General features: G+C 46.1%; 3 protein-coding genes across 6 annotated transcripts; 2 read left to right on the forward strand and 1 right to left on the reverse strand.

Moving 5' to 3' along the window:
* Nucleotides 1-929: 929 nt before the first annotated feature.
* LOC112877119 (E3 ubiquitin-protein ligase RFWD3-like) lies at nt 930-3,667 on the reverse strand. Of its 3 annotated transcripts, none has more exons than XM_025941330.1 (4): nt 3,150-3,667; nt 2,139-2,217; nt 1,917-2,006; nt 930-1,208 (listed from the first exon to the last, which is right to left on the reverse strand). In XM_025941330.1, exons 1-4 carry the CDS (start codon nt 3,494-3,496, stop codon nt 1,008-1,010), a joined length of 717 nt encoding a protein of 238 aa, XP_025797115.1. In that variant the 5' UTR covers nt 3,497-3,667; the 3' UTR covers nt 930-1,007. The 3 variants fall into 3 exon arrangements, with proteins under 3 accessions (XP_025797115.1, XP_025797114.1, XP_025797116.1); XM_025941329.1 differs by having other exon boundaries at nt 930-1,319; XM_025941331.1 differs by lacking the exon at nt 930-1,208 and adding an exon at nt 1,317-1,343.
* Nucleotides 3,668-5,015: 1,348 nt separating this feature from the next.
* Nucleotides 5,016-7,923, forward strand: LOC112875202 (probable leucine-rich repeat receptor-like protein kinase At1g35710). Of its 2 annotated transcripts, XM_025938963.1 has the most exons (2): nt 5,016-5,731; nt 6,092-7,923. In XM_025938963.1, exons 1-2 carry the CDS (start codon nt 5,076-5,078, stop codon nt 7,833-7,835), a joined length of 2,400 nt encoding a protein of 799 aa, XP_025794748.1. In that variant the 5' UTR covers nt 5,016-5,075; the 3' UTR covers nt 7,836-7,923. The 2 variants fall into 2 exon arrangements, with proteins under 2 accessions (XP_025794748.1, XP_025794747.1); XM_025938962.1 differs by having other exon boundaries at nt 5,016-7,923.
* Nucleotides 7,924-8,764: 841 nt separating this feature from the next.
* LOC112875203 (ribosomal RNA small subunit methyltransferase I) lies at nt 8,765-13,773 on the forward strand. The gene is made up of 10 exons (XM_025938964.1): nt 8,765-9,315; nt 10,076-10,140; nt 10,486-10,582; nt 10,682-10,810; nt 11,156-11,264; nt 11,346-11,490; nt 11,732-11,774; nt 12,220-12,393; nt 12,537-12,644; nt 13,094-13,773. The coding sequence occupies exons 1-9, from the start codon at nt 9,040-9,042 to the stop codon at nt 12,615-12,617; spliced, it is 1,119 nt and encodes a 372-aa protein (XP_025794749.1). The 5' UTR covers nt 8,765-9,039; the 3' UTR covers nt 12,618-12,644; nt 13,094-13,773.
* Nucleotides 13,774-14,144: the final 371 nt, after the last annotated feature.

Genomic DNA, 14,144 nt, shown 5'->3' on the forward strand with positions numbered 1-14,144 from the left:
GGGCGGCGGGGGGAGCAGCAGGCGGCGGGGGAGGGGCGGCGGGTGAGGGGCGGCAGGGGGAGGGCCGGCGGGGGGTGGGCGGCGGGGGAGCAGCAGGAGGCGGGGGGAGGGCCGGCGGGGGGAGGGCTGGCGGGGGAGCAGCAGGAGGCGGGGGGAGGCCCGGCGGGGGAGCAGCAGGCGGGGGATGGGCGGCGGCGAAGGGGCGGCGGGGGGAGGCCCGGCGGGGGAGCAGCAGGCGGGGGATGGGCGGCGGGGAAGGGGCGGCGGGGGGAGGGCCGGCGGGGGAGCAGCAGGCGGCGGGGGAGGGGCGGCGGGGGAGGGCCGGCGGGGGAGCAGCAGGCGGCGGGGAGAGGCCCGGCGGGGGAGCAGCAGGCGGCGGGGGAGGGCCGGCGGGGGGAGCAGCAGGCGGCGGGGCAGGTAGGCGTCCACGGCAAGCAGGGAATGGATGGATACACGCGGCCCGATGCGCAAACGCAAAAATACACGTCCCGGCCCGTTTAGATTCCAAAACGCGTAAAGGCCCTAAACACGAAATCTTTTTGCGTTTTTGCGTCGATCTAAACAGGCCCAAAGACCCTGTTTAGTTCCAGTAAACGCAAAAAAGTCGTAAACGCAAAATTTTCGAAGGAATCTTACTAATTTGAAGTACTAAATGAAGTCTATTTACAAAACTTTTTGCATGGATGCGCTGTAAATCGCGAGACGAATCTAATGAACCTACTTAATCCAAACATGTGATGCTACAGTAACCATCCGCTAATTATTGCTTAATCATGGATTAATTAACATCATTAGATACGTCTCGCGATTTACAAACCATCTGTGCAAAAAGTTTTATAAATAGACTTCATTTAGTACTTCAAATTGGCAAAATTCTTTTACAAATTTTTTTTTGCGTTTGCACGCAACGAACTAAACAGGCCCAAAGTAGTGAAGACCAAGCCTACAAACAGCTCGTCACATCCATACATCTATAGGCGTTCATCACAGTGGCAAATTAAACAGTCTCATTCACTTGTACCTTCACTGGCCCCATCTTCTGGCGGTCTACTTGGAATCGGCAGTTGAGTGTAGGACTGCTCCATGAACTCTATCAGATCCATGGGCGTCGCATTCTGTTCCGCCATCTTCTTCATCTGCTCCTTCGTTGACACAAATGTTTTAACCATCGCCCCTACAGCATGGTCCAGCTGCTTTTGATACAGTTTCTGCAGGTCAGACAGAAGCGCTGATGTGTGCTTGTGGAGCAAGTCATTCAATACAGGCTTAAGTTCCTCCATCAACTTGTGACGTTTCTCTGCTAACTGTGCTTTGAACTCCTGATTGATGGATCATAAAGATGACTGGTGACATGCACGCATTATCATCGAACAATTAATATAAAGTTAAGGATTTTGGTTAAAATGCATACTGTTTTAATTATTAACCTTGTAACTAAGGATACCACTTCTTGTTTAATCAATAACAGAAACAGCTATAGGAATTGAGTCTATTGGAGATGAAACTGAAAAGAGATTGCTTCCTCAGAAGAACAATTGAGGAAAGCAAGATATGATATTAAGGGGCTGTTTGGATCCATCCCCAAATAGCAAAAGGGCAAATGGCAAAATTTTTGCTCCTGTCACATCAGATGTTTAGACGCTAATTAGAAGTATTAAATATAATTTAATTAAAAAACTAATTACATAGATGAGGACTAAATGACGAGACGAATCTATTAAGCCTAATTAATCCATAATTAGCAAAATTACGGTAGCATTTGCCCTTTTGCACTTTGGGGTGTTTGGATCCAAAAGTGCAAAAAAAAATGCAAAAGAGCAAAAGTTTTGCACTTTCTCTTTCTCTTTCCGTTGGATCCAAACAGGCCCTAATTATGAGGCTTCCATAGAACAGTGAGGAACAGAAAGAAGGGGAACCTGGATATGGCAGCAACCATCCCATAGATTTCCTGGTGCATAGAGGTTAGTAATATGCTTGAGCTTAAATCGTTCACCACACTGGGGGCACTGCAAAGATTGACAAGCATACAAAGGAAATGTTGAGAACTTTTATGAGTGTGTATTAGCATCAAATTTTTGTTAATTACGAAGCGCATCTAACATGAAATTAATTTGCCTCTCTGAAGTCACGCATAGTACCTTTGCGCTCCTATTACCACAGCGTTGAAGCCACCTCTCCAGGCATGACCTGCCATACACATGCCCGCAGGGAATGCAACTGCACGTGGTAGATAGATAGGCAACACTCAATTGCAAAATTACGCACTCTCTACTTAGAACAAAAGTCATGCACACATATAACATGAAAAAAGACAGATCACAAGAAAGAACGAACTAGTCAGTCCAATTATAAATCATGATGCACATCACTATCTCTCTTTCTCTAGTCTCTGTTTATGCTATGCACTGCTCATTCCTTGTCATCATCTCAGAATATGCATGCAGATCCATGATGCGTGATGTCCTATTTTTTTTTCTCTAACATACCAGTTTTAGTTACGGTTAAGAACAACCAATATGTCAATAAAGCGTAAGCACTACATGATGAGCCTTGTGAAACATTAAATGGAACTAACCCATTGAATAATCATGAGAACCGGCCACTGAAGTTTCATATATTTGCAAAGAAGATACCACATAGGCACATAGCCATGCTACTTAACAGACAGTTTCATGGTTCGATCCACAACAAGTGAGCCCAAACATGTCACAATGCACATTACAAACCAATCCATGTTTATCTCTGACAACCTAGATGGAATAAATCATTCCCACTTATTTACTCCTAACAGTCCTAAGAAGATATATATGTGATACGCCCTATACAGGTACATATTTTTAAGGTAAAAAATAGTAACCTAAATATCTTAACCACTAAATCATGCAAAATTGGCGGTGGGTTTATATTCGTGATTCCAAAATTGAAGTGTAAAATAGAAATCTGAGTCTGAGCTCTTCAACAACTGAAAAATTACAGACTTCATAGTTCATACTCCCACAATCTCCCTAATCCGGGAAAACGAGAGAAAACAAAAAAAACCGTAGGCGTGATTAGCTTTTCAGTAGCAGTACTAGCAACAATAGTCACCTGAAGAAAGCAATCACACAAATTCACCAACGAATCAATCCCGCCTTCTCTAACAAACTCACCAGATGCGGTGCGCGCCGGAGCAGGTCCAGGGCTCCATGCACACGCAGCAGGCAGGCGGTGGCCTCCCTTCCCCAACGCCTCCATCCCCTCCCGCCGCAGCCGGAACCCTAGCCCCGGCGCGGCCATGCCCCTCCCCGGCTCCTTCGTCGTCGTCCATCTCGTCGCCATCCTCCGACGACTCCGACCCCGCTCCTTCGTCGTCGTCCGTCTCAACGTCATCGTCGTCCTCAAACTCCTCCGAGTCCGACCCCGCTCCGCCGTCGTCGTCCGTCTCAATGCCATCGTCCTCAAACTCCGACTCCGACTCCGACCCCGCGTCGGTGTGGAACTCGGCAGACGGCGGCATGGGGCCGGGGTCTCGGAGGATCGCTCAAGCCGTCAAGCTAGGCCGGCAGGCCGCAGCAGACTCGGCGAGTGAAGGAGAGAGGTCGCAGCTCGTCGCGACGGCGGATGCGGCGGCGGCACGGCTGTGGAAAATTGCCAAACTGGGCCTCGACTTACATATTGCGGCGCTGGTGCTTGCGGTCCAGCAGAGGAGAGCAAGCGAGATGTGGGCTACGGCCGATTTGTTCCTTCATCTGCTGCTGCCACGCCCGTGCCATGGCCCACCATGAAACTGCCAGTCCAATCTAATTCCCAGCCTAATCCGTAGTGTTACGGACATGCTGGCTGCTGCTATATTGGCCGTGGGCCCGTAGCGACAAGACTTTCAGGCCTGAGCAAGTGCGGAGATCTTCCGGAAGCCTCGGAAGCTATGGCTTCCATCTTTGTGGGCCGGACGATCTCCATCTCCTCCGCTGCCTTGGACCGGGGCCGCCGCCGGCGAGGGGTGGAGGTAGGAGGAGCGGTCGGGTGGTGAGGTCACGGTTAGCTGGAGTGGTGGTTGAGATCGGTGGGGTTAGGGTTTCTAGATGCCCTGGCTTTTATGATCGGTGGCTATGGAAAAAGGTCGGTGGCTGTGGAGATGAAATAGCGCGGGAGCACCGCCGGCTAGGCGAGATTGGACCCCTGGGCGGTGGCCGACGGCGAGCCGAGGGGTGGGGGGTGGCCGGGCGGGGTGGGGGGATGAAGGGGAAGACGGAGACGGTCGTAGGTTGAATTTGGACCTCAAAGGTATGGCTCCTACGTAACTTCCATGATAGGAACCTCCGGTCAAATAACCAAACCACCGAGAAATGTTGTCTATGAATACACCAGCGAAAGAAGACCCTCGAAAGTGACTTATCCTACACTAGCTCGGCAATACTCAGCAGTCGCGATCGTTGAATAAGCCGTGACATCCTAGTCGACGGACACTTCACTATACCATTTAGCTTCACGTGTACGTTTGGTTGCCGATGCGGGCCTCGGTTCCAAGCGTGTGATCTGCACAACCGGAGCCCTCAGCAGTTACCACTGAGCTATCGTCCATGTCTCTATCTTGACGATCTTTTTTTCTCTACCTTTAGAAGAGTTTTGAGTTACGGCCTGTACCCTCGTTCAGCTGATCCTAGGTCCGTCCCTCGATGGTCATTACTCGTGTGTGCGAACCCGCGGGGCGATGACTTATCCCTGTCCTCCGGCTGCTCCACAGTCGGTTAAACTTTACCTCCTATCGAATATTTATTATTAAGAGTATTAAATATAGATAATTATAAAATTAATTATATAGATGGAAGCTATTTCACGAGATGGATCCAGTAAGCCTAATTAATTCATCATCATATAGCACCATATTGTCAATCATGGACTAATTATATTTAATAGATTCATCTCACAAATTAGCTTTAATCTGCATAATTAGTTTTATAATTAGTCAATACTTTTAATAAATATCTGCATATTTGATGTGACGTGGACTAAAATTTAATCCTACAAAGGCTAAGCACGCTGCACGCCTCACTATCACACGACCTCTGCTCCGACCTGCAGAGGATGCCATCGCCATGGCAAGCGCCACGCGAACGCGCACCAACACAGCCGCCGCCGCCCTCCTCTACGCGCTCACGTTCCGGCTCCTGACGCGCGCGTCATCCACCGCGGTCACCGTCTCTCCACCACCGGCAGCCGCCGCCGCCGCCGAAGCCCACGCGCTGCTGCGGTGGAAGTCCACTCTGCCGCGGTCCAGCTTCACCAGCGCCCCGCTCTCCTCGTGGTCGCCCGCGACCCCCGCGTGCACCACGTGGGCCGGCGTCGCGTGCGGCGAGGATGGCCGCGTCGCCGAGGTCGCGCTCCCCGGCGCGGGCATCGCGGGCACGCTCGCGGCCCTCGACCTCGCCGCGCTCCCGGCGCTCGCGGGCCTCAACCTTAGCGGCAACCGCCTCGCGGGCGCCATCCCGGCCAGCGTCTCCGGGCTGGCGTCGCTCGTCTCGCTCGACCTGTCCGGCAACGCGCTCACCGGCGGCATCCCCGGAGCGGCGCTCGCAGCGCTGCCGGCCCTGCGGGTCCTCGTGCTGCGCAACAACTCGCTCGGCGGCGCCATCCCGGCGTCTCTCGGCGGGCTGCGGACGCTGGAGCGCCTGGACCTGCAGGCCACGGGGCTGGTATCCACGCTGCCGCCGGAGATGGGAGGCATGGCGAGCCTCAGCTTCTTGGACCTCTCCAGTAACAACCTCTCCGGCGGGCTGCCGCCGGAGATGGGAGGCATGGCGAGCCTCAGCTTCTTGGACCTCTCCAGTAACAACCTCTCCGGCGGGCTGCCGCCGGAGATGGGAGGCATGACGAGCCTCAGCTTCTTGGACCTCTCCAGTAACAACCTCTCCGGCGGGCTGCCGCCGGAGATGGGAGGCATGACGAGCCTCAGCTTCTTGGACCTCTCCAGTAACAACCTCTCCGGCGGGCTGCCGCCGGAGATGGGAGGCATGGCGAGCCTCAGCTTCTTGGACCTCTCCAGTAACAACCTCTCCGGCGGGCTGCCGCCGGAGATGGGAGGCATGGCGAGCCTCAGCTTCTTGTACCTCTACAGAAACAACCTCTCCGGCGGGCTGCCGCCGTCCTTCGCTGGGATGAGCAAGATGAAGGAATTGTACTTGGCGAGAAACAGGCTCTCGGGCACGATTCCACCTGAGATTTTCAAGAGCTGGCCGGACCTAACCCTGCTCTACCTGCACTACAACTCCTTCACGGGAACCATCCCAGCAGAGATTGGAGAGGCGAAGAAGCTGCGGCGGCTATCACTTTGGAGCAACAACCTCACCGGAGTCATCCCAAAGGAGACCAGCGGCTTGCCGAGCCTGCTGATGCTGCACCTGGGAAAGAATTGCCTCACTGGGCCGATTGCCCCTTCTTTGGGGAACCTGACTCAGCTTGTGATCCTGGTTTTGTCCTTTAACAACCTCACAGGCATGGTCCCTGCTGAGATCGGCAGTCTGACAGCACTGCAAGAACTTGACCTTATCAGCAACCAGTTGGAAGGTGAGTTGCCTCCTACCGTGTCATTGCTCAAAGTTCTTTCCTATCTTTCCTTGGCGAGTAACAACTTCGTCGGCACTGTCCCGAACTTTGCTAGTCAGAAATTGGTCTGTGCTGAATTGAATGGTAACAAATTCTCTGGAGGCTTCCCTCTGTCATTCTGCCAGTCGACTTCGTTGGAAATCCTGGACCTATCTAGCAACCAACTTTCTGGTCAGCTCCCTAGCTGCATATGGGACTTGCAGGATCTTAGGTTCATGGATTTGTCCAACAATGCTCTTTCAGGGGATGTACTGGCTTCCGCAAACTCTAATTTATCGTTGGAGTCATTGCATTTGGCAAATAACAGATTCACAGGTGGCTTCCCATCAATAATTCAGTACTTGAAGATGCTATCTGTCCTGGACCTTGGTGGTAACAATTTTTCCGGCGCAATTCCATCATGGATAGGTTCAAGGTTACCTTTGCTAAGATTTCTTCTACTGCAGTCGAACATGTTCAATGGCAGCATCCCTTTGCAGCTGCTACAGCTCTCTCATCTCCAGCTGCTGGACCTGGCTAGCAACAATTTTGAAGGTCACATACCATGTGGTCTCACCAACTTAACATCCATGATCCGACCACAGACTGAATTCAACATGATGTTGGCAGTGCCCTATCAACTTTTATATCTAGAAGCTGATGTAAATTATGCCGATCGAGTTGATGTGAACTGGAAGATGCAGACTTATGAATTTCAAGGGGCAATCGCGCTGATGACTGGTATCGATTTGTCAGGCAATTCTATCAATGGTGAAATCCCAACTGAATTAACGAATCTTCAAGGCCTTCGATTGCTGAACCTGTCAAGAAACCATCTATCTGGTACTATTCCAGCGAATATTGGTGATTTAAAACTTTTGGAGTCCCTTGATCTCTCATGGAATGAACTATCTGGTCATATTCCTTCAGGCTTCTCGGCACTGGTATCTCTTAGTTCGTTAAATCTCTCTAACAATATGCTCTCAGGTGAAATACCAACTGGTAATCAACTCGACACATTAGCCGACCCTTCAATTTACAGCAACAACTTTGGGCTTTGTGGCTTTGCAATGAGCATACCATGTTCCACTGGTTCAAGTATACAACCGTTGGACCCCAATAAAGAATTTGAAGGTGTCTATGTCTACTACTCGATAATTGCTGGAGTTGTGTTTGGGATGTGGTTGTGGTTCGGATCATTAGTTTTCTTCGCTCCATGGAGAATTTCATTTTTCTACTATGTCGATTTCACTCAGAGAAAGCTTATGAGATAAATCTTTAAAGTCTGTTGTTGTTGTAAAATTAAGTAAGGATGCGTGCGATACTATTTTTCTTATCATCTACCTTTCTCTTTTCAATTTACCTTTACTTTCACTTTGACATATTGCTTGAAAACTTTTTTGTGGCAGATCTTGTGCTTAAAAGACAATTGGCTTCGAGTCAAACAGATATTTGAATTAGGAGGATTTATTAAACTTTCGCCATTATTATTCATTTTGATGTATGTACTAATGAAGTCTTATATGCCAGCAGATGGATTATTTATTATCGGAGTTTGCTATTACAGATACATAATTAAATACATCAAACGATAAGGATTTAAACCTTGTAAGTGAATAAAGAACGAGTTCACAGGAAAGACACCATTCTTAATACCTGAAGAATGAAGGACTAATCCGTCTGGAGTTTGAACATGGAATTCTTTTCGCAGCTGCTTTTCTTTGCAGGAACAAGCAAACAACCAGGACACCCTATTCCTTTGGGTGTGCAGATGTTTGAACCTAAAAAAGATCAAATTTTGGTTGCCATTTTTGGCAAATAGTATGTTTATCACTTGGGGAGTTGTTGGGTCCGATTGGTCACTGAGAAATCGCCCAATCGACCACCCCTCTGCCATTATTTATTTCAGTTGGTTTAATCTATTCATAATGAGAATTTCTTTCCTCCACGTACTAGTTGAGTTTTAAATTCAATATCATAACTTATATTGGAAAATGCACTAAGAAATTTTCATTTTCATTTTCATATGCTAAAGGATTTAATACTAAATTATTCCTAGATATTCTCAAAATATTTTTCATACTAGGATATCATGTCCTTTATCACTTCATAAAATCGAATTTAAAACTCAACTCGTACATATAGAAGTGAAATAGCTCAATCTTATTCGAGATGAATTGGATCAACTGAAATAGTTTGAGTGAGCAAGTTGAGCCAAAATTTTGTTTGGGGAGGGTTTTCAAATGGATAAAGTGGTTTTTTTCATAACAGGAAAATAGACTTTTTTTCTAACAAGATGTCATGTTTGTTTGCTAAAAATATTTCCAGTGTCACATGCTACAATTGAATCTTGTTAGGGATCACATACTTCGAGTTCAGATAAAGTATAGGACCTTGGTTATATTCGAGCAATGGTGCCTGCTCTGATACTAAAGGTCATTCGGCCGTCAGGATCAAATCTAACGGTGTCTGCTGCTCATGCCATCTCCCCCCTCCATCCTCTCGCGACATAGTTACGGCAAGGCAGCTGCCACGGCGGCCGCTCCGCCTCCCGCCTCCCTCCCGCTCCGCGCGCCGCCACCTCCCATGGCGTCGCTGCTCCGCCTCCAGGGCCTCGCTCCAGCCCTAAACGTTCCCCGCCATCGTTGCTTCCTCTCCCCTCTCCGCCTCGCCTCCGCGTCCACGGCTCCGCTCGCTCGCCGCATCTCCACCGCCGCCTCCACAAACGCGCCAGAGCCGCCAACCTCGGAACCGGTGATCCCCTCTCCCAACCCCAGCGATGCCTGGTTATGTGTACCGATGTTTTTTCGGTAGCTCCTGTAGGGGTGTGTGTCAGTAGTGCGGACTTGTGGACTTGTGGTTTTCATGTCAGCTCGGTGTCTCGATGCGGCTACAACTTTTTGCTAATTCCAGGACTCAAACTGTTTTAAAAAAACCACGCGGTTAGAAGTTATGACTACCTAGCTTGTTTGTTACTGAGTCCTAATGCATTATGCAGTTACAATTTCAAAGCGAAACAGATTTGTTTTATGACATGTTATAGTTGGCAAAATTTGGATTTGATGGTCTTGCTAGTGTTTGTGTGACACAATTATGAGATTTTTGTGTTTGTGTGACACAATTATGAGATTTTTGTTCAAGTGAAATTTTAATAATAAAAATGCAATGGATCTCCTTGTAAAAAGATGTAGTTATCCTTGGTTACATCTGGAACATATTAAGATAAAGAATTTTTTTCTATGTAGCCTTATGGCTCAATCAATGAGTTTAGTAGATTTTTTACCAGAAACTGTAGTTCTCTTCATGGCTGCAGCAATGCTATCTCAAAATTGGATTAACTAGTTTGGGAAATGTTCGAGATGTAGAAGAGAACGAGTAAGGCTACCCATTGCCACCTCTCCTTTCTTGCCATTCCAGGCATCAGCTCGCTTCACAGTGATATAAGCATGTCTGATTTCATTCTTCATTGCTTGTTTGTGATACCTTTCTTGTGGTGCTTCATTTTAATCTGCAGAATCTGGAGTCAGGTCTGTATCTTGTCGCAACGCCAATTGGAAACCTTGAAGATATCACCTTGCGGTATATTTGCCTCAGCTGCTACTCCTTTTATACTGCCTCAGTTCCTAATGATTTTGCACATGGAAAAGATTTGAGTAGATATGCTTATGCTTTGAAGTCACTTGACATTATTGTGAAGTCAGGTCTGTATCTTTAATATGAGGAGGAGGCCATAGATAGCTTGATTTTACTGAAACATCTTTTAAGTTATTATTGCGTATAGATCTCAAGTTATCCCCATTAAGAAATACACAACAGCTTGCATGCTTTAACAAGGAGCTACATGCTATATATTGGAATCACCGTGTTATTGATCATTTCCTGAAACAAACTACTGAAATTAATCTTGGATGATTCTTCCTTCAGGGCACTGCGTGTCCTTAAATGTGCTAATGTGATATTATCTGAAGACACAAGGCATTCTGGAAAGCTGCTTCAGCACTATAACATCAAAACACCTCTTGTGAGTCAATCACATTATTAGCTTTCATGTCTGAATTATGAGTAGTCGCGTATTTGATATGAAACATTCAGCTTAAATCTTTAAACTCTACGCTTGCAGCTTAGCTTCCATAAGTTCAATGAGCGCGAGAGAGAGCCCAGTATCTTAAGGAGGCTTCATGAAGGTGAAGCAGTTGCATTGATAAGTGATGCCGGTACTCCAGGCATTAGTGACCCTGGCATGGAATTGGTAAGTAGATTAACCTCAATTAATTTTGGAAGTTGCATCTTGGATGCGAGTATTCAGTAGAAGAAGCATACAATAGCTATCTCATAGCCAGGTTGCATCTGTATTGCTATCCACTCATCATGTGACGAAGCAAACAATAGCTATCTCATTAGCCGTGTTTCCCTGAGCGAAACATTGTAACTGAACTTGCTATCATTTTTTTCTGGGGAAAATGAACATGCTATCAGCCAGTTGAGAGGACACTGTACATTTATGTTTAATAAACAGCACCAACTTCTTACTTTCTAACTCTACTGTTTCTCCTAAATTGTTGAGACTTTAAGCATGGCATACTATTATTCACAGGCTAGACTATGTGCAGCTGAGAAAATTCCTGTCGTTCCCATTCCTGGGCCTTCTGCTGCAATTGCTGCTCTTTCCGCGTCGGGTTTGCCATCTAATGAATTCACATTTGGTAAAATATGCTGACACTGTATTCAGATTATTTATCAATTGTAATAATAAACCAAGAGTCAGGCCTAATTTTTAATTTTAGTTGGGTTTTTACCAAAGCATGCTCGGTCAAGAAGAGATAGGCTTGAGATATCTGCCCGTGAAGCTGCTACACAAATATTCTATGTTCCTCCCCATGGCATTCATCAATTTCTTGTTGATGCTGCTTCATCTTTTGGCGATTCAAGGTAACAGACACTAAGTTGCTCCTGCATGCCATTTCATGATTTAGAAATTCCATTTCTTAGGAAGTGATGTAGGGAAATCATGGTATGTGCACTTCTGTGTGTTAATGTATTATGTGATGTTGCAGTCATTAATCACTGTATGAGCAGATTACTGCAAAAATATTAGAATTCTTGTGCTTTTTGGTCAAACCTTCTATCACATATGTTTATTTTTCTTGCTCTCATTTGTTTTGATATACAGGTCATGTGTTATTGCAAGGGAGATAACAAAATTACATGAAGAGGTAACCTTCCAGTTCTTTTTTCTGTATGTAATTGTCCATCCCTTTTACCTTTCCCTCATTGTCTGTTGGTCATATAACTTCGAATATATTTCAACTGGTAGTTACACATACCCTTTTCCCTGTAGAGAAGTATTTTGGTTTGCAGTGCTGCAGTTTTGTGAGCCACATTCTGATCAGATGCTACTTAGCACGCTTGGTACGGACTGATGAAAAATTGGAAACAAGAATATGTCCAGCCTCTTTTACATAATTATTGGCATCCAGTTGGAACCCACCCCCACCCCTTTTTCCCCCATCTGAACGCTGGGCTGTTAGTGATCTTTGCATTTAATCCATTGTTTGTTCGCAGGGAATAGTGTGCAAATGTAGACCACATTCATTCCAATCCTTTTAACTTTTTATGTTCCCCCCATATGTAGTACTGAATTTAGCATACCATTTGCAGTTCTGGCGTGGAACTCTAGGTGAAGCAAATGAGGCCTTTGCAACTCGACAGCCTAAGGGAGAGATCACAGTGCTAATAGAGGGGCAGTTAATTTCAGTTGATGAAACTCCATCAGAGGATTTCCTTGAGCATGAACTAAGAGAATTGATGGCAAAGGGACATACCCTTTCAGCGGTACACATTCAACTCAATTCGTTACTACACTTTGAAGCTTTTAAGCACATTGTCGAAATTTAAGTTTTAACTGCAGAGATGACCCTACCTAAAAAAGGGCTATTTCATATTATTTTAAATGTACTGCTGGTTTTCAATTATAGGCGGTGAAATTGGTCACTGAAGCTACATCAGCAAAGAAGAAAGATGTTTATGCTCTTGCATTGAGGTTGTTTGGAAAATGAGTAAAATGCAACTTTTGATCGCATCTGGTAATTGAAATTATTTATATGTACCGGCATATCTACCATTTGACTATGTAGAGTAGCAGAATTATGTTAGGAAGATTCTTTGTATAGTTTTTAAACATGCTGTGCATAGCTTACTCGCATGTCCCCTTACAGCCTTTCATCGTCTTTGTAATTTGGAACAAGAAAAGGGATCCAAGCATTTCTTTGACAATAAGATGAAAGAAAATCTTGTTGATTAAGTTGGACAATGCAGTAAGCACCATTTTAACTAAAATAGTAATAAAATCTCAGTCTTCTAGTCTTGTGTTAATTGTGTTGCCATCTATAATTTCAGATAAACTTTGTTTGATTCTCATTAAAACTTATGCACAGCACAGTTTACACTGATTTGGTTCATGTACAATATCCTCTTCCGTGGGCTGTTAGTACTGGAAGAATTACTAAAATGGCCGAATGTCCATGTATTTCAGAATGAGGTGGACAGCATTTTTCCTCTTATCAAAGCCAGAGGTGGAGTCCATGTAACTGCGTCCTTCCAGAAGCCATCTATCATCCTCAACGCTGTAAAAGGGTGAGAGTGACCATGAACTGTCAGACCCTGTGCAAGTGCAAACAAACTTATAGTCTGGCTTGCATGTCATGTCTTGTGCAAACAGCCGCAGGTTCACCTCTGCTGGAACGCCCCACCACCACCGTGCCATAAACAATGTGACTAGTTGTAAGAACGAATACATGCCATGATTGTCAGCTAGGTTAGGTTTAGTTAGAACGAAATCATGCCATGATTGTCAGCTAGGTTAGATTTCACACTTTTACTGCTGTGGTTCTCAGGTAAAAGGTTCCATTCATTTGGCTGTCTGTACTGTATTGGTCGTGGACATGGCGTTCTCAGCCTGATGGTTCAACTCACCCCATCGTTCATGAGATGTATAGACTTTTCTATCTGAACATAAGAACATTGGTACATAGCCCTAAATTAGTTGTATTCAGTTGTAGTTCTTAATTCCGTTATGCAAATGGATGGAACTATCAGGACCAGCCTTTGTACAATTAGAGTGTCACTGTCGTAGAATTTTGTCGTTTCCCATGTTTGTTACCTTGGAAACCAGGTTAGACTCTGCTTATAACCGCCAATGCCGTAGGTTTCTCATATGATTCACGTTGTACTTTGAGCGCAACCTCATGATAGGAGATGAAGGGCATGTTTTACTGACCAGATAAGAGCCGTGCCGGCATCTCTTGAATGAGCTGCACCTCAACCTAAGAGCATTCCTTGTGGTACAACTCACCTTCATAGGTTCGAATCCTCGACTTGGTACTTGTGTACTTTCCTTATAGTAGACATGTTCATCCATATTCAAATCTTAGTCTCTTGTATTTTTCCTATAGTGTCTTCGACAATCTCAACATCTACCGGACCAGTCTTTCGGAGATGTTCATAGGGCAAGTTTGTAGCAGATACATAATCGTGTTTAATTTGGTGTAACTTGAACTAACAACATGTAATCACATCGGGTCTAA

This window comes from Panicum hallii, chromosome 9 (assembly GCF_002211085.1).
Source record: "Panicum hallii strain FIL2 chromosome 9, PHallii_v3.1, whole genome shotgun sequence".
Taxonomy (NCBI): Eukaryota; Viridiplantae; Streptophyta; class Magnoliopsida; order Poales; family Poaceae; genus Panicum; species Panicum hallii.

Excerpts from the sequence above, each read along its gene's own strand:
- LOC112877119 (XM_025941329.1), bottom strand. The coding sequence starts at position 3,496 with ATGCCGCCGTCTGCCGAGTTCCACACCGACGCGGGGTCGGAGTCGGAG. Across the intron at positions 2,007-2,138 it reads GTGGTAATAGGAGCGCAAAG|TGCCCCCAGTGTGGTGAACG; the intron begins GTACTATGCGTG and ends CAATCTTTGCAG. Across the intron at positions 1,320-1,916 it reads ATGGTTGCTGCCATATCCAG|GAGTTCAAAGCACAGTTAGC; the intron begins GTTCCCCTTCTT and ends TCCATCAATCAG.
- LOC112875202 (XM_025938962.1), top strand. The coding sequence starts at position 5,076 with ATGGCAAGCGCCACGCGAACGCGCACCAACACAGCCGCCGCCGCCCTC.
- LOC112875203 (XM_025938964.1), top strand. The coding sequence starts at position 9,040 with ATGCCATCTCCCCCCTCCATCCTCTCGCGACATAGTTACGGCAAGGCA. Across the intron at positions 10,583-10,681 it reads ATAACATCAAAACACCTCTT|CTTAGCTTCCATAAGTTCAA; the intron begins GTGAGTCAATCA and ends CTACGCTTGCAG. Across the intron at positions 10,811-11,155 it reads GTGACCCTGGCATGGAATTG|GCTAGACTATGTGCAGCTGA; the intron begins GTAAGTAGATTA and ends TATTATTCACAG.